Genomic DNA, 26,262 nt, shown 5'->3' with positions numbered 1-26,262 from the left:
CTCCCGTCTTTCCCTGCTTTTGTAAGCACCTAAACTAAAAGAGCAGGAAATGATTTTTCATCCCCCAATATTTTAATTTTAAAAATGTCAAATTGTATATATTTAAAGTGTACAACATGATGTTTTGATATACTTACACATAGTGAAATGGTTACTATAGTCAAGCAAATTAAAATATCCATCATCTCACCAAAGTGTCTGTTGATGGATGAATTTTAGTTTTAAATAATGAGAAAAAAGTGTATTTCACACACATAGATGATACACGAAGGTTGCTCAGAGTAACTATATTTGTGTCTGTAATAAGATACATTTATATCTTATGGTAAGGACAAAATAATTATCTATAAAAATGATATTTGTGTCTTATACAGATCACAATTAATATAGAAATTAGTTATCATGTGGCTTTTATGACACAAATATTTTATGCTTATTTTTAACCTGATAATTGCTTCTTAAGATTAAGCCAGGCTGGACATGGTAGCTTGTGCCTGTAATCCCAGCACTTTGGGAGGCTGAATCAGGAGGTTCACTGGAGCCCAGGAGTTCGAGACTGGACTGGGCAACATACCAAGACCCAGTCTCTAAAAAAAATACAAAAAATTAGCAGGGCACAGTGGCATGTGCCTGTAGTCCCAGCTTCTTGGGAGCCTGAGGTGGGAGGATCACTTGAGCCCAGGAATTTCAGACCAGCCTGGGCAACACAGTGAGACTCCATCTCTACAAAAAAAAAAAAAAAAAAAAAAAGGATTAAGCCAAATTTAGTCCAGGAAGCTTCTGACTGGGACAAACACAAACTGGAAGGTCCATGGGGGCTCTGGGGCTCCTCGGAGTCTCTCAAAGCCTCTCTGGTACATACCTGGAATCTTGTCACCTGGTGCATAGGAAGACCTGTGGGTATGGATGGTGACGTGATGGGTGTCCTGGTGCTGAGGCTGGGCTTGGATGTGCTTGGGTTGCATGTCCTCACAGGCCACCGTGCTGGCACCATGGGAAAAGGCAGACGAGCAGGAAGCCAAGCAAAGGGTGGTACAAGCCCAGCCCACGAGGGCAGCCCGCATCCTCATCCTGCCCTCTCCTGTATCATGACAAACAGCAGCTTCAGTCCAGACGCTATTTAGGAAAATGACATAAAGTCTTCTCGGAATGTGACTAACCTGAACCCCACACTGCCTCTGTACCTGAGATGCTTTTAGTGCAGCCTCCCAGGATTGCTAATGCTCAAGGCCAAGATCAAAAAGAAATGCCAGGCTATAGGAAGTGTTTCATTTCCAAACACCCTTTTGAAAACTTCTATTCTTCTAATTTTCTCATAAGACCAGACCCTTTTTTTGTTGTTGTTCAAGAGAGGCTTTAATTATTGAGTCAAAGAAATAAAACCAGAAAATGTTTGTATCCTAGTGTGAGCTCCTTGCAAGCTGACTGGTACCCAAGGGCAGTGTGAGCTCTGATACATTATTGCTGATGTAGACACCCAATACACCACCATGGTCAGGCGGCATGGCATGGGATGGCTTGGCTGAGCATCTTATCTCTGTTGCAATTGAAAATTACCAAGTTAAGTGCTACAAAACATCCACCAACTATCAATTATTTAGAGGTGACCGATAAATTGGCAATGCTTTGCTATCTCTTTGCCCTTTCTTTGGCTGTTTTTAGCTATTTCATTACTTTCAGTAAAGAAGATGAGCAGAGAAAGAAATACTCAATTTATTCTATACCTTCTTAAACATACTGATAACAATTTTGGCTCAGGAATAGAATACGATGATTGAATAAAATAGCAGTTATAGAGTAAATTTTATTTTTGTTTGCTACCTCTAATTCCCATCAAGAGGAAGAATTAAAATTTGGCAATGTAAAAGAAGTTGACAAAAATAAAATGAGAGATAGCAAACAAGGCAGATGAAAATCTGCCTACATAAACATTTAGGATTATCACAGGCATTTTTTAACAGTTCTGTTTTAGGCCAGGTATGGTGGCTCACGCCTGTAATCCTAGCACTTTGGGACGCCAAGGCAGGTGGATTGTCTGAGCACAGGAGTTCAAGACCAGCCTGGGCAATACGGTGAAACCCTGTCTCTACTAAAATACAAAAAATTAGCCGGGCGTGGTGGTGTGTGCCTGTAGTCCCAGCTACTCGGGAGGCTGAGGCAGGAGAATTGCTTGAACCTGGGAGACGGAGGTTGCAGTGAGCTGAGATCGTGCCATTGCACTCCAGCCTGGGCAAAAGAGCGAGACTCTATCTCAAAAAAAAAAAAAAAAAAAAGTTCTGTTTTTGTTTTTTTTGTAGTCCCGCACACAGGCATTTTAGAAGTTTGGCTGATATTTTGACCTAAGGAGCAACTCAAGGCAAAAAAATAAATAAATAAATAAAATGCCCTCCCCTGTAGTCGGCTGGTTTTAAAAGGTAAAAATAAAATCCTGAAAATGTAGTGAAACTAGCTATCAAAACCATAGACTAAGGAAATAATCCATAAACCAAATAATCAAGTGTCCTCCACTCCCATTGAACTCTTCACACACCACCACCTTTTACATTCACAAGCTAAAAGAAGACAGGAATATGATCTATACCGCAAATTTCTTAGACTTGAGTCCTTCAGACAATGCCTTTCTTTTCTAAGTTTGTTTTCTATGAAGCACCAAAGTCACACATCTCCATACTACAAGGAACCATGGCTACAGCTTCTCAGACACATTAGGAGATAATGAAGATGAACTGTGTAAAAGCATATTCTCAGTCAAGAGGGCTCAGGGTTCTTCTCATTTTCTTTCATAAGGGCCACACAGAAAATATCCCTTGAATGCTGGGCATGCTGGTGCGCACCTATAGTTCCAGTTGCTCAGGCGGCTGAGGCAGGAGGATCACTTGAATCCAGGAGGTCAAGGCTGCAGTGAGCTATGATCACATCACTACACTCCAGCCTGGCCACAGAGCAAGACCCTGTCTCTCAAAAGAAAGAAATGAAATGAAAATGCTCCTCAAGCCCTTGCTGACGGCAAGTGATCTTTCCAAAGGCAGATCAGACACAGGTGCCTACAAGGGAAGGGAAGTGAGCACCTCGACTCACAGGCTGTGGCCACAGCCCCACCTCCCACCCTCCTGCCTTAGATTTCACTGTGTCTTCTTTCCCACCAGCATCTTGTCTACCTGATCCCTGAAAAACATCCACTTGGAGCTGAGCACGGTGGCTCACACCTGTAATCCCAGCACTTTGGGAGGCCGAGGCAGGAGGATCACTTGAAGCCAGAAGTTCAAAACCAGCCTGCGCATCACAGGGAGACCTCGTCTCTACAAAAATAAATAAATGAAAAGAAAACATCCACTTACCGAGGAACACACTTTTCTTCAGGCTTGATAGAATGGCTTCCTCTCAGAGTTGCAAACACATCCCTTAAACAAAAGTATTTTCTTCTCCTTTCAGTTTTTTCTCTAATGGGAAGAATAACAGCTGTTACCACTAATCCTCAGCATCTCCAGGAACTGTCCCTCAGTGTCCAAATCCAGCCTAAATCGTATTAGTGCACACACACACACGCACACACACACACCGTCTCCAGTCACATCATTGTTCAAGCCTGTGTGAAGAACTAGAAAGAACCGGAACTGGTTTTGCACAGTACTAGCACTGACATCCTTGGCAGAAGCTGGATCCCTCCATCTTGATCTCCCTGCAAAGGGGAGAATGTTTGAATGAAATGAGTCTCAGCATTCTTGGCTTCTTGAGTCAGTGTGGACTGAAGTCACTCTTGGTGAAGTAGAATTGATATGTTAGCCCAAGAGCAACGTTTGGTACCAAAAAATAACACATGGCATACGCATCTCCCATATCCACTGCACTAAAGCTGGAGTTCACATTTGCATGCATCTAAGAATCTGCTGAGACACCTGATAATACCACAGAGCCTATAGATCAGTGGTCCTCAAAGTGTGGTCCCCAGAGGGCAACACCAGCATCACCTAGAAGCTTGCAACAGTAACAGTGATGATAAAGAAAGAGGAATGGACTCAGAGATCAGGTGGAAATAGGATTTGGTGGCCGATTGAATGCAAGGTGTCCAAGAGAGAATCCTAGGATTGATAGTCCTGGGTGATGTGGAGTAGGGGGCTGCAGAGAGAGCAATGTTCTGATTGTTAGGCCTTGTCTCCACTCAGAAAAACCTAAAGATATGAGTGACTGAATAGGCAAGGCACTGGCTTAGGGACCAGGTTGCTAAACCTTTTGTTGCAAGTGTAGATGAGACTATCTATCTTATAAACACCAAGGGAAGTTGGGCTTCCTTGGCCTAGGATTCCAGTGTTCTCCACACACAGAACAAAGGCAAACAAATTCAATTTGGTTTCTCTAAGCCTCTATCCCACTAGGATTGGAGGCAATCTCAATCTCCCACTGAATCATGAGAAATTCTGGGAGGTCTAGAAAATTAGGATACGTTCCTTCCATGGCTGCTGTTATGATAGTTTTCAGAGCTCATATGGTCACTTGAAGACTGTTAGTTGGAAGGCTTCTATGCAAAAAAGGGGCTTAGGTCTTCAGCAAGACTGTGGTCTGGGTGCTGAGAGCTCCCAGGTGCACCCTGTGGCCCTTCCCTGCTGAGGTTCTTCCCACCCCTTCCACTGGGTCCTGGCACAGATCTCTGCCCCTAGCAGGAGAGTGGCTAACCTCTTCTCCACTCCACTCTGCTCCTGTCCCAGTCTTAGAGACAAAAGTGTCCCTCCTCTCCTTTTTTTTTTACCCTCACCCCATTACCCTGGGCCACCTGGCATAATCCACCTACCACAGGTAGAGGGGTAATCTCCAACACCTCAGCTTTGGCCCTGAAACACAAACTCCCCGGACACAGGGATTCTCAAAAGGCCCAACCACCAATTCGAATGAGGAGGGGAGTGCAAAGGTAGAGAGAGCGCAGCTACGTGGCTCAATAAATAATCCTGCCGTTTGCTCATGTAATATTTCTTGTTGCACCATATCTTAGACATGGCCTTATCCTGCCTGCCACACTCACAGCCTCTGCTGAGCCGGCAGCACATCTTATGCCATTCTCCCCACAAAGCTGATTGTACCAGGGTGGGCACTTATCACAGGGGAGGGCCCTGCTGACTAAGGGCTGAGCCAGAAACTCCCTGGGAATCTGACCGAGAACACATAGAAGGCTACTCTATACCAGTCCTGGCCAATAGAAATAAAACGCAAGCCACATATGTAATTTAAAATCTTCTAGGCCAGGCACAGTGGCTCATGCCTGTAATCTCACCACTTTGGGAGGCCAAGGTGGGCAGATCACCTGAGGTCAGGAGTTCAAGACCAGCCTGGCCAACATGGTGAAACCCCATCTCTACCAAAAAATACAAAAACTAGCCAGGGATGGTGGCACGTGCCTGTAATTCCAGCTACTCGGGCGGCTAAGGCAGGAAAATTGCTTGAACCTGGGAGGTGGAGGTTGCAGTGAGCTGAGATCGTGCCATTGCACTCCAGCCTGGGCGACAGAGTGAGACCATGTCTCAAAAACAAACAAACAAACAAACAAATTGGACTAGCCTTATTTTTAAAAAACATGAAAAGAACAAATGACATTTGTTTTAATAATAAATTTAGTCAATTCAATATACTGAAAACATTTCACATGCAATCAGCATATAAAAAATCATTAGTGAGATATTTTGCATTTTTTTTCACAGTAAGTCTTTGATATCCAGTGGTATTTTACACTTACAGCACATCTCAATTCAGACTAGACACACCTCAAGTGCTCAGGAGCCACCTGTGGTAAGCTGCTACCATATTTATCAGCGCAGGTCTATACAAAGGAAGGTGGTTGAGCCACAGGTCATGGTGTGGGGTCAGACCTGAGGCCATATTGTACCACGTGCAGGATGTGTAAGAGGCATTGAGGGGATTGGTTGTTAATTAAACATAACAGCATATTTATATAGTGCTTGCACATTACCACACACTATTCTAGTCAGCTAGTTGGCAAATTACCTCATTGATACAGCAACACAATGAGGTCTGCACTATTATTATCTCATTTTATGGATAAGGAAACTGAGTCACAGTGTTTCTGTAACTCGCCCAAAGTTCCCACAGCATTCGGGAAGTGATAGATAAGGTTTTTCCTCACAGTTTTGCTATAGAATAGCTTTGTAACATAATCTACAAAATGAGGATAACTACAGTTCCTGTACCTGCATCCGGAAGTGCTGGTGAAGTTTCAATGAGGCACTAAATAATAAGGAGTTGGTACTTAGTATAGGGTTTGAGACAAAGGAAGGGCTCCATACCTGTTTTGTCTGGGGAAAGACAAAGCTGGCTGAGCCACAGAGAGGGTTGGTGCCCACCACGGAGAGGAGGCAGTGAGAGAGTGTGGCTGTGAGCAAGACCATGCGCTAAGCCCGAAGCCCGAGAGACAGCAGTGAGTTGGTCTCCAATCCCTGCCCACATGAAGGAGATCCAGCTGTGTGCACCCGGAAAGCAACAAAATACTGTGTTTTGTTTGTTTTTTGCTTTTTTTTTTTTTTTGTGAATCTGCTTGAGGTCATTTCACACTAGCAATTTGGCTGGACTTGATATATTAACATGACTGAATCTGTTACGTTAACATCCCCTGGCCCTGAGTAGAACAGTTAATATTAATGTCATACCAAAGGAAAGTCTTGGGGTGGGTTTTATGGTTATAAATCAGATACTCTGTGTCCTTCAGTAAATCACTTAACTTCTCTGGGTTGCCTCAGGTATAAAATAAAAAGGTTTGAATTAAATAATCTCTTCGATTTCTTCCAGCAAGAAAATGATACACATTTTTAAGGTTTTATTTTAGTTATAAAGGCATAAGAATGAGCTACTCTTAAAACATCTTGAGATGGCATGCATTAAAGTCTGGCACGTAATTATAACCCGCGTTGACACCATCCCACACTCACTCCTGGTTTAAGAGTCTGCCTTGGAAAAGTTTGCAAATGAAGGAGGAACCTGTTGAGCTCACTATTCCAGTCCTGTTTCCTGCTCCTTCACTCCAGCAGACAAGTGGACATTTTCTTCATTTTCAAAGATCTTGGAGATGAAGATCATGGCTTTTGTAACTCATGAACAGCCTTTCCTATCCAAACGTTTTTCCTACCTTAGTAATGACTTCCTGCTGAGATTGACTGGTGTTTTTACATAGAAATCTGCTATTCCAGTATCATCATTGTGATTAGCATTTTAATGTTTAGATAGATTTTTTAAAAATATCTAAAGATTTCTGGAGTACTGGGATAATCTGTGTAAGAGAAAAATACAATTCTCTTTAAACTCTACATGAAAGTGGGGAGTCAATGGTCATTCATGTACGTTTAGCAGGTCTGCTGACTTTTGCATCATCCTCCATGCTACTGTGCACTTTCTACCATTAAAAAAAAAAAAAAAGTTGAGTGCCTTTTTTTTTTCTTTTGAGACAAGGTCTCACTCTGTCATCCAGGCTGGAGTGCAATGGTGCAATCACAGCTCACTGCAGCCTCAGCTCCCAGGCTCAGGTGATCCTCCAGCCTCAGCCTCCTGAGTAGCTGGGACTATAGGAACGTGCCACCCTTCCTGGCTAATTTCTGTATTTTTTGTAGAGATGGAGTTTCACCATATTACTTGGGCTAGTCTCAAACTCCTGGCTGGGCTCAAGCAATCCTTCTGCTTCTGCCTCCCAAAGTCTTGAGATTACAGGTGTGAGCCACTGTGCCTGGCCATGTGCTTTTATTCTACCCAATAATCCTCTCCTTCATTATCCCTGTTAAAGAACAGTACAGTCAAACAGGATTTCTAAGCTAATTAATATTTGAATTCTTACTATTTGTAAAGCAACTTGCAAGAGAGTCTGCTGATAAAGTATCAGCAGGATCTTCTCCTTAGGAGCTGACATTTTACTTGGGGTGAGGTAGCAAGGTACAGAAGAAAGAGCTGTGAAGTCAGACAGCAAACTGGTTACGTGACCTTGGAAAGTTAATGCTGGTGAGCCTCAGTTTTACCATCTGCAAAATGGGGAGACTATTAGATTTCTCACAAAGATGTTGTAAGGGTTAGATGCTCTCTAGTGGTGATACACAGCAGTAAACAAGCTATGATCAGAAGAGAGATAAAAGCCAGGTTACCAGAGTCTGGGATACCAGAATATTTCAAGTAGAATCAGGAAAATGTGGTTGATTTTAGAGGTTAGGTGGAGTTTAGACAGATGGAGATGGGTAAAAGGATATTCAAAGCAGAAGAGAGAGCTTGAACAAAGGTGTGAACACTAGCTGTGTTTGTAGCAATTATCCAGACATAAAATGAGGCACATTTGACACAGGATAGTGGGGACTGAGATTTTGAGACAGTAAATGGAAGTAAGACTTGGAGACCATTTGTATGGAGGCAAAGGAGGGGTCAAAAATTGGCATTTACGGAGTCTGGACAAATACTATAATCTATGTCCAAAAGAGGGAAGTTGGCGGCATTCAATTTTAGTTATGCTGGAAATGTACTCTGAGCATTTATTCATTCCTTCAGCCAAACTTTATTAAATGCCTACTAAGTGCAGGCCATAGGCTCTGGGCAGGGGATATAAAGATGAATAACACATAGTCTTCACTCCTCCAGGGCTGGTAAAGCAGAGTAGTGCATCAGCAGATAATTGCAAAACAATGAGATAAATGATTAGAGAAATATGATCATGTATTGTTATAGCAGGACAGAAAAAGCATTACCTGGAGTTGATTAAGAGGCTCTTTTTCCCTTTTCAAAGCCTAAACATTCATATCTTGTGACTGCATGCGAAAATGAGCCTCAAAGATTGGCATTGAATAATTCTGGGGACTTCTATTATACATATATGAATGTTTTATAGTATCTTTTTAGGATCCTACACCATGTATACCCTTTATCCTTGTGTAGGCACTTGATCCCATACACCGCCCTGGATTGCAACTGATCAGCTTTAAGTGTACCATCTTTCCTATTGACCTAGCTCTAAATCCCTGTAAGGTAGGAATTGTCTTCAAATTGCCAAGCTTGGATGCATAGCACAGCACTATGCACATCGTAAGTTATCTGTGAAATAATGTAGCATAGACCTATGCTAAAGAAGACAAAGGTACATGGATCTCTCTGTTCAGAACTCTATGTTTTCCACTTGTTTTAATGCATCCTTCTTCCAACCTTTCCAAGGATAATAGGTCCCATGTATTGAACTCTTACCATGTGCCAGGCACACAGCTAACATTGAACATGTATGAACTCACTTAATCCTCACAATAATCCTATAAAATATGTTCTAATTCCATTTCCACTTTACAGATGAGAAAACTAAGGCACAGAAAGATTAAAGCAACTTGTTTGAAGTCACATTGCCCATGAATGGAGGCGCTAAGTTTCAAACCCCTGCAGAGTAGCTCTGGAGCCTGTGCCTCTAACTTCTAAGCTGTTACAATGGCCATTGTATAGTCATGAATATGGAAACATACAGAAAAAGTGATGTGGCATGGTTCCAAAAAGCTAATTAAGAGTGGGAGACAAGACTGTGGTTTCTTGCTTCTCTGACAGGGACCAGGGTTTAGAGGGCCACTCTGAGTAAGTAAGAAATCTAGCCAGAACTTTCTTTCTCTGCAAACCTCACATCCTAACCCTGCAAACCTACCAGAAGCAGGCAAACTGATTTTGGGATGCACTACTTCAAAGCAAGAAGGTAAAAGTTATTTCAGGGTAACTGGACTTCAGGAGCCCTCAATATTGAACAATGTCAAATGTTTGTCCTTCCTTCCATCCATGGCAGGTTTTCTCAAATTAAAGAACATTTAAAAATTGTAAGGATATATATGTTTTTCTTCCTTCTCTCTCTTTTTAAAAGTAAAAAATGCAGCATTATGATTGAGTATCTAAATGTCATCCTTTATTTTCTCACCGTCCACACTGCCCTTTGATCGCCCGTCACAGAGGCAGTCACAACAAACAGGGTTTACTCTCCTTTAAAGAGGCAATCCAAACGTCTTATCCACTCTGCAGCAAGAAGCAGCTAATTGTCTGGTTAGCCCCCACTCTCCCTTGGCAATGGGGAAATACTAAAATCTTTGAATGAGAAAGTCCTTCATCAAAATTTTTAACTTTTAATTTTAAAACATTTTTTCAGGGAATCTGCAAATACCAAACTCCAAAAGTGTTTCTCTGGTTCACGTTCATGGGCCGTTTCTGCAGGACCAATTACTTCTTTTGCTCTAAGACTCAGCTCCAGAGCTGGATCCACATTTCCCTCAAACCAGCTGCAAGTCTGCCATCACAGTCCTTTCTTTTACTAAACAGACATCTAAAACCGACAGGCCTCTTTCACCACCTCCTGCAAAACAGCAATAGAGTCAACTTCTCGGGCAGCACCCCAAAGCTGTGAAACGTTACGCCGGCACTTACTGCTAGGATCTGAGCCAGTTCTCCTGGGAGCAAACTGCCTGGTGACACAGAATCCCAAGAGCCAGCTTAGCACACCGCCAGTATGTGAGTGGCCCCAGCTTAATGAGTTTGAGGCACCTCAGGAAATTTAATCATTTGTTTCCAACCATCCAGCAAACAGTCTAGAAAAGCTGTAAGTAGAAATACCAGATTTCCCAATTCCCCTTCAGTGCTTAACAATTTCTTCCCATAAAAACCCTTCAGTAACGTGAGCAAAATCCACATGGCAATAGATCCCTTAAGAGTTTAACAGAAGGTCTACCGTAGGCCAAGCCAATAAGACTTCTTTAACACCATCTTTTCACTAAACCCTATGTTGACTGTTTTCCCTGTCTCCCAGGATAGGGGAGCAGCAACGATTAGCATCAGTTTTACTCCTCCCCAAAACACCTGCACTTTCCCCTGCAAAGCCCAATTCACACGTCTCTGATGCAAGAATCTATAGGTAAGCAGAAAATACTACTTGAAATAGTTTAAGTTTATACAAAATTCTGGTATGATAGTCCTTAGTATATTTTGCTTTTCTTTTTTCTTCAATTTTTACTTTAGGTTCAGGGGTACATGTACAGGTTTGTTACATTGTTAAACTCATGTCATGGGGGTTTGTTGTACAGATTATTTCATCACCCAGGTATTGAGTCCAGTACCCAGTAGTTATTTTTTCTGCTTTTACCACTTGCGATAGTTAATTTTATGTGTTAACAGAAACCAGATAGCTGGCTAAACATTATCTCTACGTGTGTCTGTGAGGGTGTTTTTGGAAGAGATTAGTATTTGAGTTGATAGGCTGAGTAGATTGCCCTCCCCAGTGTGCGCAGGCCTCATTCAGTCCACTGAGGACCAGCTTAGAACAAAAGGGCTAAGAATAGTTGAATTCACTCGCTGACCATCGGGCTGGAGCATTGAGCTTCTCCTGCCCTCAGAGGTTTGATTCTCAGGCCTTGGCACTCAAACTGGAATCTATATCGGTGACTCTTGGACTCTCAGGCCTTCAAATGACATCACTGGCTTTCCTGGGTCTCTGGCTTATAGAGAGCAGATCATGGGACTTCTCAGTTTCCATGATCATGTGAGCCAATACCTTATAATCAGTCTCTTTCTCTATATCTATACAGGCATAACTCAGAGGTATAGCAGGTTTGGTTGGGTCCAGATCACTGCAATAAAGTAAACATCACAATAAAGAGAGTGACACAATATTTTTGGCTTCCCAGTGCACATAAAAGTTGTGTTTATACTATACTATAGTCTTTAAAGTGTGTAATAACATTATGTCTAAAAAAAGATGTACATACCTTAATATAAAAAGACTTCATTGCCAAAAAATGCTAATGATCATCTGAGCCTTCAGCGAGTCATGATCTTTTTGCTGTTGGAGGGTCTTGCCTCGACGCTGCTGGCTGCTGATGGATCAGAGTGGTGGTTGCTGAAAGCTGAGGTGGTTGTGGCAATTTCTTAAAATAAGATAACAATAAAATTTGCCACATTGATTGACTCTTTCTTTCACAGAAGATTTCTCTATAGCATGCAATGCTGTTTGATAGCATTTTACGCACAGTAGAACTTTTCAAAATTGGAGTCAATCTTCCCAAACTCTGCATCTGCTTTATCAATTAACTTTATGTAATATTCTAAAGCCATGGCATAATTTCAACAATGTTCAAAGTAGATTCCATCTCACGAAACCATTTTCTTTGCTCATCCATAAGAACCAACTCCTCATCCATTAGAGTTTTATCATGAGATTGCAGCAATTCAGTTACATCTTTAGACTCCACTTCTAATTCTAGTTCTTTTGCTATTTCTACCACATCTGCAATGACTTCCTCCAGTAAAGTCTTGAACGCCTCAAAATCATCAATAACGGTTAGAATCAAATTCTTCCAAACTCCTGTTACTGTTGATATTTTGACCTCCTCCCATGAATCATTAATTTTCTTAATGGTATCTAAAATAGTGAATCCTTTCTAGAAGGTTTTCAATTTACTTGCCCAGATTAATCAAAAGAATAACTATCTATGGCAGCAATAGCTTTACAAAATCTACTTCTTAAATAATAAGACTTGAAAGTGGAAATTATTCCTTGATCCATGGGCCACAGAATGGATGTTGTGTTAACAGGCATGAAAACACTAATCTCCTTGTATATCTTCATCAGAACTCTTGGATGACTGAGTGCATTGTCAATGAGCAGTAATATTTCAATAGAAATATTTTTTTTCTGAACAGTTGGTATCAACAGTGAGCTAAGGTATTCAGTAAACCATACTGTAAACAGAAGTGCTGTCATCAAGTCTTTATTGTTCCATTATAGAGCACAGGCAGGGTAGATTTAGTATAATTCTTAAGGGCCCTAGGATTTTCAAATGATAAATAAGCATTGACTTTAACTTAAAGCCATAAGCCACATTAGCCCAAATAAAAGAGTCAGCCTGCCTTTTGAAGCTTTGAAACCGGTTATTGACTTCTCCTCTCTAGCTATGAAAGTCCTAGGTGGCATCTTCCTCCAATAGAAGGCTGTTTTGTCTACATTGAAAATCCATTGTTCAGTGGCACCAGCTTCATCAGTTATCTTCTAGATCTGCTGGATCACTTGTTGCAGCTTCTGTATCAGCACTTTCTGCTTCATCTTGTGCTTTTATGTTATGGAGATGACTCTTCCTTCCTTAGCCCTCATGAACCAACCTCTGCTAGCTTCAAATTTTTCTTCTGCAGCTTCCTCACCTCTTTCAGCCTTCATGAAATTGAAGAGCTTTGGGGCCTTTCTCTGGATTAGGCTTTAGCTTAGGAGGATGATGTGGTTTGATCTTCTGTCCAGACCACTAAAACTTTCTCTATATGAGCAATAAGGCTGTTTTGATTTCTTATCATTCATGTGTCCACTGGAGTAGCACTTTTAATTTCCTTTAAGAACTTTTCCTTTGGATTCAAAATTTGGCTAACTGTCTGGTTCATGAGGCCTAGCTCTTAGTCTATCTCAATTTTCAACATGCCTGCCTCACTAAGCTTAATCATTTCTAGATTTAAAGTAAGAGTCCTTTGATTCTTCCTTTCAGTTGATCACTTAAATGCCATCGTAGGATTATCAATTGGCCTAATCTCAATATTCTCATGTCTTAAGGAGTAGGGAGGCCCAAAGACAAGGAGAGAGATGGGGGAATGGCTGGTTGGTGGAGCAGTCAGAACAGATACATTTATTGATTAAGTTTGCCATTTGACATGAGTGCAGTTCATGGCACACCAAGAGAATTACAATAGTCACAACAAGGTCACTGATTAGAGATCACCATAACAGATATAATAATAATGAAAAAGTTTAAAATATTGTGAGAATTACCAAAATGTGACACAAAGATACAAAGAGAACACATGCTGTTGGAAAACTGTCACTCATAGACTTGCTCAACACACAGTTGCCACGAACCATCAATTTGTAAAAAACACATTTGCAAAGCATAAAGAGAGGTATACTTATACATCTATCTCTCTCTCTCTCTATTTCTATCTCCATCTCCATCTCTATCTCCATCTCCATCTCCATCTCTATCTCCATCTCCATCTCTATCTATACAGTAGCTCCCCCTTATCCAAGGGGGATATATTCCATGACCCTTAGTGGACACCTGAAACCACAGATAGTACCGAACCTGATTGTCATCAATCAGAACATATTTCTGTTCACGTCTTCTATCTACAAATTGAATATCTTTTCCATCTTAACTAAGTACTTATCATGTACTGTGGCCATAACTTTTATAGCTTGAGGTATGACAGCAAAACTAACATGAACTTCTTTTTCCTTCTGTACAACTTTACAGATAGATTTATTCTTATCTTAGATCTTAGGAACCTCAGTATATTATTTTTTTTCTTTCCTTATTAAGTTGAGAATGTTCTTCTTTTCACTTAAAGAAAGCACTTTGCAGCTTCTCTTTGGCATATTCGAATTGCCAGCATCACTATTCTTGGGCTTTGGGGCCATTATGAAATCAAATAAGGCTTCTTTGAATACAAGTACTACAATACTGAGACAGTTGATCTGGTGATTGACATGGCCACCAAGTGACTAATGGGTAGACAGTGTCTATGGCATGAATACGCTGGACAAACGGATGACCCATGTCCAGGTGGGATGGAGTGGGACAGCATAAGATTTCACCATGCTCAGAAAAGGGCACACTTAAAACCTATGAAGTGTTTATCTCTGGAATTTCCCATGTAATATTTTCAGACCATGGCTGATACAGATAGCTAAAACCACAATGAAACCACGGATAGGAATGGAGTACTATATTTCTCTATATAGGCACATCTATATCTATATCTACCTATCTCCTGTTGGTTTTATTTCCTGGAGAACTCTAATATATCATGTGTTATTATTTTATTTTTACTAGATTTTAAAAGTGGCTTAAACCCGTTAAAAATGGACCATTGGCCCATACTCTGAGCTTCCTGGCAGTGAAGTAAAAATGGTAAACATAATCAGCTGCCTATTTCTCATTACCTTTAGGGACCATATAAAGAAAAATTGGTTAAAATAACACAAAGATAACTGGAGACATTCTAAACTGGCTGCAGAATGTCCCCTAAAGGATGCTGACTGTCAGCTCTGTCACATCACCTGGACAGGGTTCCCTGTGGCTTCCCTCCAGCACTGTGTGAGAAAGGTGTGGCAGGCATGCACCTCTGGCCTATGGGTGACCAGCCACTGGGAGGAGCAGGCAGATGACTGCATGACAGAAAAATGATGAAAAATGATCTTGACAGCCCAGAGCAATGAGCTGAATCTAACAAGATGAAATTAAACAAGGACAAATGTTAAGTGCTTTTCTTAGGTCAGAAACAACCAATGGCTTAAATCCAGGATGGAGGAGATAGGGCTCACAAGCAGACACTTCAAAACAAAACAAAACAAAACCTTTAGGGTTTTAAGCTTAAAATATGCCATGAAAAAACAGAACAAAAAAAGGTTTTGGGAACAATTTTGTCTCCTGAACAAGGGATATAATTGTCCCATTATACTTTGAGATTACTAGTCTACATTTGAAATTAGATCCTGAACACCCTACTTTATTTCTATGGAAGATAGGGTATATGCCAACATTAAACACAATTTTTGAAAAAGCAAAGTAATCATCAATAAGCTCCTTCGCTTAAAACAGCTCCTCTCATTGTGTGCATGTTATTTTTCATGTTGCATGCTGTACTTTAAAATTAACATACAGTTGAAAATAGAATAAATGTACAAAGTGTATTTTTTTTTTTTTTTGAGACGGAATCTCGCTCTGTCGCCCAGGCTGGAGTGCAGTGGCGTGATCTCTGCTCACTGCAAACTCCACCTTCCGGGTTCACGCCATTCTCCTGCCTCAGCCTCCCAAGTAGCCGGGACTACAGGCGCCCGCCACCACGCCCGGCTAATTTTTTTTTTGTATTTTTAGTAGAGATGGGGTTTCAGCGTGTTAGCCAGGATGGTCTCGATCTCCTGACCTCGTGATCCGCCCGCCTCGGCCTCCCAAAGTGCTGGGATTACAGGCGTGAGCCACCACGCCCGGCCTAAAACTGGAGTGTATTCTAAAGAGAGTGACCAGGGTGGTGTATGGACTCCAAAATTATGCATTTGTGAAGAGCAGTTGAGCCAACAAGGAGTTTCATCTTGAGGAGAGAAGATTCATAATAGCTTCCTAAAATATCTGAAGGGTTGACAACAAAAGATTAGGTTTGTTTAAGGTAAACTTAAGAGTTATAAAGAATAGCATTTGTAAATTCTTTGGAGTTTTTAATATGACTTCTATTTTAAAAAATCAATTTTACCCTTTAATAGGTATGGAAAATATTGATCTGTTATTTAAAATATTGTCATTTTTACAGATAAGAAAAATTTTGGATTAAAGAGGTAAAATGATTTGAGCAAGATCTTATGACCAGTATGTGGCAAGGCTGAGACACAAACCAAGGTGCTCAAGCTACAGTGAGACAAATTTAAATTCACTATTAAAAGAAAAATATCTCCCTATGAGTTAGATGTGTACAAAGACAAAAAGGATGCCCCCCAGATTTCCTTGTAGACGTTATCTGTAAATGAGGCAATGAAAGAAAGGTATTTAAGCATTGGCCATAGCAGTGGATTTCAAATTTTTTGACCACAACCTACAGTAGAAAATATGTTTTTTTATCAGCCCCAAGTGCACCCACACCAAGAATAAAATGGAAACACATTTAACACAGTAATACTAAATGCTATAAATGGTGTACATTAATTTTTTTCCATTTTCATATTGATGACCTTTAACCATTAAATTGATTTTATTTCCCATGCCATATTATGCAGACTGAAAAACACAGAACTAGAGAACTACTTAGTGGGACTTCTTGGGTGGGCTAGAAGACCAAACATTTCTTCCGAGATTCAATAATTCTGGGTCTCCCCAAACTGTGTTATATAGCTTTTAAAAAAAATCCTAAATTGAAATGTCTTTTGTCTCCAGCTTATTGCTTTCATTCTCTTATTCTAGCTTATTGAATTTTTTTACTCTTGATTCTATTATTCCTAGTATTATCCGTCCTTCCTTATACTACATAATATGAAAAATCTTTGATTCCTTTACCTGGGAATTGATGAAAATAATAAACTCTATAGAACCAAGTACAGGAGGTTGTGATACATTTTAAGTATAGTTGCCCACATAGCTGTATTTACGTGCACTGCCTTTTCTTTTCCAAGCAGTTATAAATCCTCCAGTCATACTAACAACTACTCTATTTTATTTTTGTCCACATAGTTAAGAAATTTTGTTCAATGTGTTGCTAAGATTAAGTGAGACCATACTATGACATAGGGTGGTTGGTTCTGAGGATTAAATGAGGCAGTTTATACTGAGTGTTGCAGATATATAGCATCTGGAACAAAGAAACTGCTCACTAGTTGTTACCCAGGATGATAATGACAGTGGCATCAATGATGATGATGATGTTACAATTACAATATCCTTCTAGTTTAGTAGTGTAGAAGGTATAGGTTCTACATATTTTAATAGGTGTAGTTTCTAGACTATTAAAATATTCTGTGGTCTTGACACACCTTCTTTAAGTGAACCCGTATTGGCTGTTAAACCACAACTTTTTTTCTACATATTTTCTACTTCTCTTGAGTATGCACGGTTTTTGCATTAAGGTTGCTGGTCTGTTGTTTCCCTACCTTTTCTTCCTTTTTAAAACCAGGGCATTTGTTTGCTCATGTCTCATTTTCCTCAATGTCTCACAGGCTCCTAACAGTGTTTCTTGTGTCACCTGCAAGTCGCTTTGTGCAGTGTCATGTCATCATTGCCCCTGGAGACTTAACTTAGAGGAGTTCCAGTCTTCTTTATTTTGGTGGATTCCGTTTCTCCCCTAGAAATATTTTCAGCTTGGAGATGATTCTTTTTGAAGGATAAAGAAACAAAATAAAACCTGAGTGGCCTGGCCTCCACGCCATCTGTTAACACCAGGCTATCCTCATTAATGAGTGGCCTTGTCCCCTTGTTGTCCACTTTATTCTGAAAAGCCTCAGCACATCTGGGAGTTTGGTCTTCTTTTCAAGTAATTATTTTAAATTTTAATTAACAAATAATAATTGTATATATTATATATTTATGGGGTACAATATGATGTTTTGATATATGTTTACCTTGTGGGATGATTAAATCAAGCTAATTAACAAATCCAACACCTAACACATTTATCATCTTTTTGTGGTGAAAACATTTAAAATATATTCTTTCAGCAATTTTGAAATATACATTATTATACATTCTGTGCAATAGATCACTAAAGCTTATTCCTCCCAACTGAAATTTTGTACCTTTTGATCAGCATCTCCCTATTACCCATCCACCCCTTCCCCCTGCCTCTGGTAACCACCATTCCATTCTCTACTTCTGAGTTTGACTTTTTTAGATTCCACTTATAAGTGAGATCATGCAGTATTTATCTTCCTCTGCCTGGCTTATTTTACTTAGCATAACATCCTTCAGGTTCACCCATGTTGTCACAAATGACAGAATTTCCTTCTCCTTTAATGCTGAATAGTACTCCATTGTATGTATATATATATATATATATATTTTATTTTTGTCCACATAGTTAAGAAATTTTGTTCAATGTGTTGCTAAGATTAAGTGAGACCATACTATGACATAGGGTGGTTGGTTCTGAGGATTAAATGAGGCAGTTTATACTGAGTGTTGCAGATATATAGCATCTGGAACAAAGAAACTGCTCACTAGTTGTTACCCAGGATGATAATGACAGTGGCATTATATATATATATATATATATATATATATATCACATTTTCTTTATCCATTCATCCGTTGATGGACACTTAGTTTCCTCCCTTATCTTGGCTATTGTGAATAATTCTGAAATGGACACAGGAGTGCAGAGATCTCTTCAGCATACTGATTTCAATTTCTTTTGATACGTACCCAGAAGGGGACTGCTGGATCATATGGGTAGTTCTATTTTTTGTTTTCTGAGAAACCTTGATACTGCCTTCCGTAATGGCTGTATTAATTTACATTCCCACCAACAGCGCACTAGAATTCCCTTTTCTCCACACCCTCACCAACACATGTTATCTTTCAACTTTTTGATAATAGCCATTCTGGAAGGTGTGAGGAGATATATTATCATGGTTTTAACTTGCATTGCCTGATAATTGCCGATGATGAGCATGTTTACTGTTGGCCATTTGTATGTCTTCTTTTGAGAAATGTCTCTTTAGGTCCTTTGTCCATTGTTAAATTGGGTTCTTGTTTTTTTGCTATTATGTTGTTTGAGTTCCTTATATATTTTGGATATTATCCCCTTACACCTATATGGTTTGTAAATATTTTCTCCCAATCTATGGATTGTCTCTTCACTCTATTGTTTGCTTTGCTGTGCAGAAGCTGTTTAGTTTGGTGCAATCTCATTTATTTTTGTTTCTGTTGCCTATGCTTTTGGGGTCATACCCAAGAAATCTTTGCCCAGAATGATGTTATCGAGTATTTCCCCTATGTTTTCATCTAGTAGTTTTGCAGTTTCAAGTCTAACTGATCAATGAATTTAGTAAAGTTGCAGGATACAAAATCAACACACAAAAATCAGCAGTATTTCTGGCTGGGCACAGTGGCTCATATCTGTAATCCACATATTTTGGGAGGCTAAGGGAGGTTAATCACTTAATCCCAGGAGTTTGATACCAGTGTGGGCAACATGACAAAAACCTATCTCCACTAAAAATACAAAAAAATAGCCAGGTATGGTGGTGCACACCTGTAGTCCCAGCTACTCAAGAGGCTGAGGTGAGAGAATCACCTGATCCTGGGAGTTTGAGACTGCAGTGAGCAGGGACCACATCACTGCACTCAAGTCTGGGTGATGGGATTGAGACTCTGTCTAAAAAAAAGAAAAAAAATCAGTAACATTTATTTACACTAAAAATGAATTACCTCAAAAAGAAATGAAGAAACCAATTTCATTTATAATAGCATTTAAAAAAAAAAAAAAAAAACACTTAGGAGTAAATTTCACCAGGGAGGTGAAAGATTTATAGACTGAAAACTATAAAACATTGATGATAGAAATAGTAGATGACACAAATGGAAAGGTGTCCCATGTTCATGAATTGAAAAAATCAATATTGTTAAAATGTCCATACTATGCAAAACAATTTACAGATTCAATGCAATTCTTCTCAAAATTCCAATATCACTTTCTAAGGAAATAGAAAAAACAATCCTAAAATGTGTATGGAACCACAAAACACCCCAAATAGCTAAGCAATACTGAACAAAAACAACAAGCTGCAGGCATCACACTGCCTGACTTCAAAATCTATTACGAAGTTATAATAATCAAAGCAGCATGGTATTAGCATGAAAACAGACATACTGACCAATGGAACAAAACAGAGACACCAGAAATAAGCCCACACATCTAAGATCAATTGATTTTAGAAAAAGGTACCAAGAACACACAATGGAGAGAGGACTGTTTCTTCAATAAATGGTGCTAGGAAACTGGATATCCACATGCAAAAGAACGACAATGGATGCTTATCTTGCAACCATACAAAAATTAACTCAAAATGGGTTTGGGCTTCTTGACATATTCTGGGGCAAGTGGTTTAAAGTCTCTGGACCTAGACTGCTGGGTTTAAATCTCACCTCTGCCAGTAACTAACTAGGTGATATTGAGCAAGTTTCTTCCTTTCTGTGTGCTTCAATTTCCTCATTTATAGATGGAATAATAATATCAATTTCATAGGGTTGTTATGAAGATTAAATTAGTTGTAAAGAGCTTAGAACAATGGCCAGCACAAAGTAAGACTTGAATATGTGTTAGCTCTCTGAAGGCTCTCTTTTTATTTCTCTTTGGAGTTTGTATTCAAAAAGATACTTTACAAATTTTCTTAGACTTTCTGTTTCTTCCCACAAGATGTTTTTTTTTTTCTGAACTGAACTTTTAATAACTGCTTTCACAAAGGCTGGGATATGTGTCTGACTACACTTAAGATTTATTTCAGCTGGGCGCGGTGGCTCACGCCTGTAATCCCAGCACTTTGGGAGGCTGAGACGGGCGGATCCCGAGGTCAGGAGATCAAGACCATCCTGACTAACATGGTGAAAACCCGTCTCTACTAGAATACAAAAAATTAGCCGGGCGTGGTGGCAGGCACCCGTAGTCCCAGCGACTTGGGAGGCTAAGGCAGGAGAACGGTGTGAACCCGGGAGGCAGAGCTTGCAGTGAGCCCAGATCGCGCCAGTGCACTCCAGCCTGGGCGACAGTGAGACTCCGTCTCAAAAACAAAACAACAACAAAAAAAGATTTATTTCACTCCCTGGCCTACTCGCCAAGATGACAGCCACCTTTTCTCCCAAATTCCCATCAATTCCCTGTTCAATGGGCATTCTCTCCTTATGAGTCCAGTGTGCTGTTTCTTCTGATTTCTAAGCAGTGAAACTGTCAGCCCAGCAAACCAAAAATGCATCAGATGGTCAGCTTGCAGCTAAATGAACTTCCAGCAGATGGTAGAAAATTAAGGACCTTATTACTGCACTGCAACTTGCCTCTTTGCCAGTGTTTTCAAATTTTCAAATGATAATAATGAGCCTGATGCTAAGGATGAGAGCAGTTCTATCTGGAAGCCAAAATGCTTACCAAAGACCTAGGTAAATTATCTAAAGACACCAGGATTGTGTTTCTATGTAATTATTTGTCAGCAGGAAAACAGCAAATGAACACCAATATCTCAGGCACCTTCAGGCACTGGAAATAAAAAGCCAAGAGAAACACAGCTCTGCCCTCTAGGAGCTTCCGATATACAATGTCACTGAAATTGATCTGGTCTCACTGTTGTAAAAGCCTGATAGGAAACCCTTTTCTTCAGGTTTTGTCAAGTTCCTAAAGTACCTAGGTCGGTGGCATTCACACACCAACTGCCCACAAAGTCACCAGCTATGTCAGGAGTACAGCTTCCACTGAGATACAACAGGGACTCCAGCACAGCCCCTTCCCCTCCACACAGAAAGCTTGAGGAAGGGTCAGCTTGTTAAAATAATAAGTAAATTGACATGAAATTCAGAATAAGGGCAAATAGAAGAGAAATAATGCCTAGATAATTTAGGCGGGGTAGGGGCAGGGGATTCAAACTACAGAGTTTAAAAGCTGGCTTCTCCCATAAAACAGAAGTAGAAAGAGGGAGAAAGAAGAGAATCTTAATTTGGGGTAAATTTCACTTCATTAAAGGGAAATGAATGACGGCAGCAAACCTGATCATGTTAAAAGTCTGCACTGGTTTTTAATTAAAAAGAATGTCTTTTAAATTATCTGCCTAGCTGGGCATGGTGGTGTGCTCCTGTAGTTGCAGCTACTCAGGAGGCCGAGGTGGGAGGATCACTTGAGGCCAGGAGGTTGAGGCTGCAGTGAGCTATGACGACACCACTGCACTCCAGCCTGGGTGACAGAGCAAGACTGTCCACTCCCCACCGCCCCCCCCCCCCAAAAAATTCTCTACCTGATGATCATTCAACCTGGTTTTCCTTTCAGTTAAAATAAATTCATTTCTCTGAACAGGGTATACAGGTTCACTCAGGAAAACAGTTCTAATCATGGGAAATAGTATCTATTATCTATTTTCTCTCAACCTCTCACCCATCTATTTTAATCTTTTTACAATAGATGTTCCCCTTTTTTCTGGAAATGCAAACACATACGGTTTGCTATATCTCTTTGACATCCTGCATTTTTCCCTCACAGTACTTAAAGTGATCAGTTTCAATGAAAAGTTAAAAAAAGTTCTAAGGTTTTATAATACACTGAAAAATGATAAGAATACAAACAGAGAAATTGTGAGTAAACGTGTCACAAAAAATGTATTTAACACAAAATGCACAACCTAACATGGTTGAATTTAAAATGATTACATGGTGATTTTAAGCAATGTGTGCCCAAGGTTGGGGGTAGAGTGGTTTTGGGGTATGGGCTGTGCTCAAGGAATGGGGCCTGGGAAAGTCCTAAGTACACAAAATGAGAATGAGGGATACAGAGAAGGGGGCCAAGTGACATGGCAAATCTCACGTGAGAAAAGACATTAAATTACTTCAGTCTTGGGGCCGGGCATGGTGGCTTATGCCTATAATCCCAGCACTTTGGGAGGCTGAGGCAGGTGGGTCACTTGATGTCAGGAGTTCGAGACCAACCTGGCCAACATGGTGAAACTCCGTCTCTATTAAAAATACGAAAAGTAACTCCAGCTACTGGGGAGGCTGAGGCAGGAGAATTTGCTTGAACCCAGGAGGAGGAGGTTGCAGTGAGCTGAGATCATGCCACTGCACTTAAGCCTAGGCAACAGAGTGAGACTCTGTCTCAAAAATAAAAAATAAAAATTACTTCAGTCTTCATTCAACATCTGAGCAAATGAGTCGCTGACAAAAGAATGATAGATTTAGTCAGCGTTGCCCAGGGAGGGAAAGTCGATTCAGATGCACACACAGCCTGTCTCCACTTCTCTCCTACAGACCTACTGGGTCTGATGATGCACAGCTTCTAACACAAAGGCCCAGCAAAGGGCTGCTGGGAAACAGCCTGTTGAGTAGTAATTAGGATTAGAGAGACTCCAGGGAAGAAAAAACAAATTCTAAGAGACAGTCATCTCAAAAACTGCTAGTCTCTGCAAACAGTGCCTGCAGACGCAAGCCAAGGAGCAGTTTTCTACCTTGGCCTGGTGTATAAAGGGCTGTTGGCCAACTATTGATCTTTCCTGTCACACTCAAGCCAGATAACAAATCACTGTCAGCAACATCATCTTTGAATGTAGAGGACAGCAGTCTGTGTGCACACCTTGGGACCTTCTTCATTCGACTACTGGTAGGATGAATCAGAAGAGAAGATTGATTTATTGATTAAATGCATGCTAGAAGAAGAAATCGATAGAGCCCACACCTATGCACTTGATCAAATAGCAGAAGGAACTGTTACTGTAGTTGCAGCCACTCCCTAAGTGACTCTGGGCAAGTCACTTAACCTCTTTGCTTCAGGTTTCCTCATTGGAAAAGGGGGCAACCTTGTTCGGTGACTATGAGGGGAGAATGTGAGGATTAGCTTAGTTGGCTAATGAAACCAAGGTGGAGGTCTGATCTTCATGAGGCTCCTCTACTGCACTCCCAGCATGGAGAAATCATCTCAGAAATCTTTCTATGCCAGTGCCAGGGGGACAAGGAACAGGGTGTGAAGCAGGCACTGCCAAGAATATCACAATTAGGAAAAAGACAAAAGCAAACTGGAGATCAGGTCCTGTTGATGGGACATCTTTGAACAAGACAGGAGCACATGCACTTTCTCAGGAGAAAGATACTTGTAAAGAGTTTTGAATATACTGAAAGGGGAGAGCCATAAAAACCCACTGTATGAAAAGTGATAAGGTAAAGTTTTAGCTGTAACATGCCCTGTGCCTTTGAGACACATTTTACATAAGGCAAGTTCTGAGGTATATTAAAGACTCCATGATCATCTCCTCACAGTATGTGAATGGAACACATTTGGTTGGCTTGAGATAAAATTACCTGGTCTAACGAAAGATTGTTACCTTCTGCATTTTCTTTTAAATATAGGAATATATTAATTGGAAAATTGTAAGTTAAACTGCAGCAACAAAACCAAACCAAAACAATCTATTCAGACTCAGCTTTTGAAACCATGAAGAAACCAGTTACTATTTTCTTTGGAATCTAATGAAAAATAGATTAAGACACCAAGAGCACAGGTCCCTCAACCCAAGTCTTAACAAAGAAAGAATTCTTTTTTCAATACAGTAAAAATCACACCGAGGCTTTATACTTCTGAATGCTTTACTAATGATTAAGAAAATGTATAATGCAAAGGATATGGTTAACATACCATGACAGTTAACTTCATATATCAACTTGGCTAGGCCATGGTACCCAGATATTTGGTCAAACATTACTCTAGATGTTGCTATGAAGCTATTTTTTAAAGATGAGATTAACATTTAAATAAGTAGACCTATTTAAAGTAAATAAAACAGACTACCCCCCATAATATGGGTGGGCGTCATCCAATCAGTTGAAGGCCTTAATAGGAAAACACTGACTTCCTTGGAGGAAAAGGGAATTCTTCCAGCAGCCAGCCTTCAGACTTGAATGGCAATTCTTCCCTGGGTCTCCAGGCTGCCAGCCTACCCTGCAGATTTTGGGCTTGCCTCCACAATCGTGGGAGCCAAGTCCTTAAAATCTCTCTATACATCCTATTGGTTCTGTTTCTCTGGAGGAACCATGACTAGTACACATAATGTGGTACGTTATTACCACTGTTCACCAGTATTTCTGGTTGTCTCTCCTGGGTCCATGAAAGGATTATACTTTTCTGAAAACTTAAAGTAAGCCCTGACCGTGTAACTTGCTTTGCCTAATAATGGGGTAGAAGTGACACTAGCTTTAAGCAAAAGGTTTTAGGAGCCAGGGAGTGATCCTTTATGCTCTTCCTCTGCCACAGCAGATGCTGAGTCCTCAGGTTGAGATGGTGGAAACATAAGGTGCTGCCTCCCTCGGCCTGGGCCCCCAGGTGACTGCAATCAGTGGAGTCCCACCTATGGGCCCCTGTGCACATGGAGCATGAGTAAGATCATTAGTCGTTTCAAACCACTGAGATTAGGGGTTTGTGATTAACACACTAATGTGGGTGGGGTACAAGGAGCCCTGTATCCTAGCAACATCCACTCAACCGTACATATTACACATTTTTAATTTTTTCATTTTTCCAAGTTCAATAAAACGTCTATTTGATATAAACACTGAATAGTGACTTGAAATACCGTATGCACATGATGGTAATAAAATTGCCTAAGATTGTTACGTAAACTTTTCATAAACTAACCTCTTCTTTAATCCAAATTGTTGGTATAATATATTGCCAAACCCACCAACATCCATCCCATTATAAAACTTGGAATAAATTAAGCCCATGTGAATTTGGACATTTGTGTAACCTAAGCATTGAAAACTAGCCTATCCCAAGTGTTTCAGTGTTTTGTATTTCACGAAGTTCCTGGAATATGCCTCTGCCTTTCTATCTGCTATAACTCCCAAATTACTATGAAGAAAATCCTTCAGTGCTGCATATGAATCAAAATGGGTCTTCAAATAAAAAAAATCCAACATGATTGTTCAGTTAAACCACACAAAAGCTGGCTTTTGCTAGGGGAAGGAAAAAAACAAAAATGGGAGGCTGAACTACCTGGGCCTGTGGGTAAATAGGGCATAGTTACGTTCA

General features: G+C 40.3%; 1 protein-coding gene across 3 annotated transcripts in view; it reads right to left on the bottom strand.

The window, feature by feature from the left end:
- REELD1 (reeler domain containing 1) overlaps positions 1–26,262 on the bottom strand; it is a 43,885-nt gene that overhangs the window by 14,146 nt on the left and 3,477 nt on the right. Inside the window, exons 3-4 of one of the 3 annotated variants that reach the window (XM_030816207.1) lie at positions 3,339–3,440; positions 863–1,081 (exon numbers count right to left, since the gene is read on the bottom strand). In XM_030816207.1, the coding sequence (XP_030672067.1) occupies positions 863–1,070 (208 nt within the window). In that variant the 5' untranslated portion in view covers positions 1,071–1,081; positions 3,339–3,440. Of the gene's footprint in view, positions 1–862; positions 1,117–3,338; positions 3,441–26,262 lie in introns of all 3 variants that reach the window. The other 2 variants (XM_030816208.1, XM_030816209.1) reach the window with 2 other exon arrangements.

The sequence above is a fragment of the Nomascus leucogenys genome, chromosome 7b (genome assembly GCF_006542625.1).
Source record: "Nomascus leucogenys isolate Asia chromosome 7b, Asia_NLE_v1, whole genome shotgun sequence".
In the NCBI taxonomy this organism is placed as follows: Eukaryota; Metazoa; Chordata; class Mammalia; order Primates; family Hylobatidae; genus Nomascus; species Nomascus leucogenys.
The sequence above is the reverse complement of the archived record's forward strand: the minus strand, read 5'-3'. Positions and strand labels throughout refer to the sequence as shown.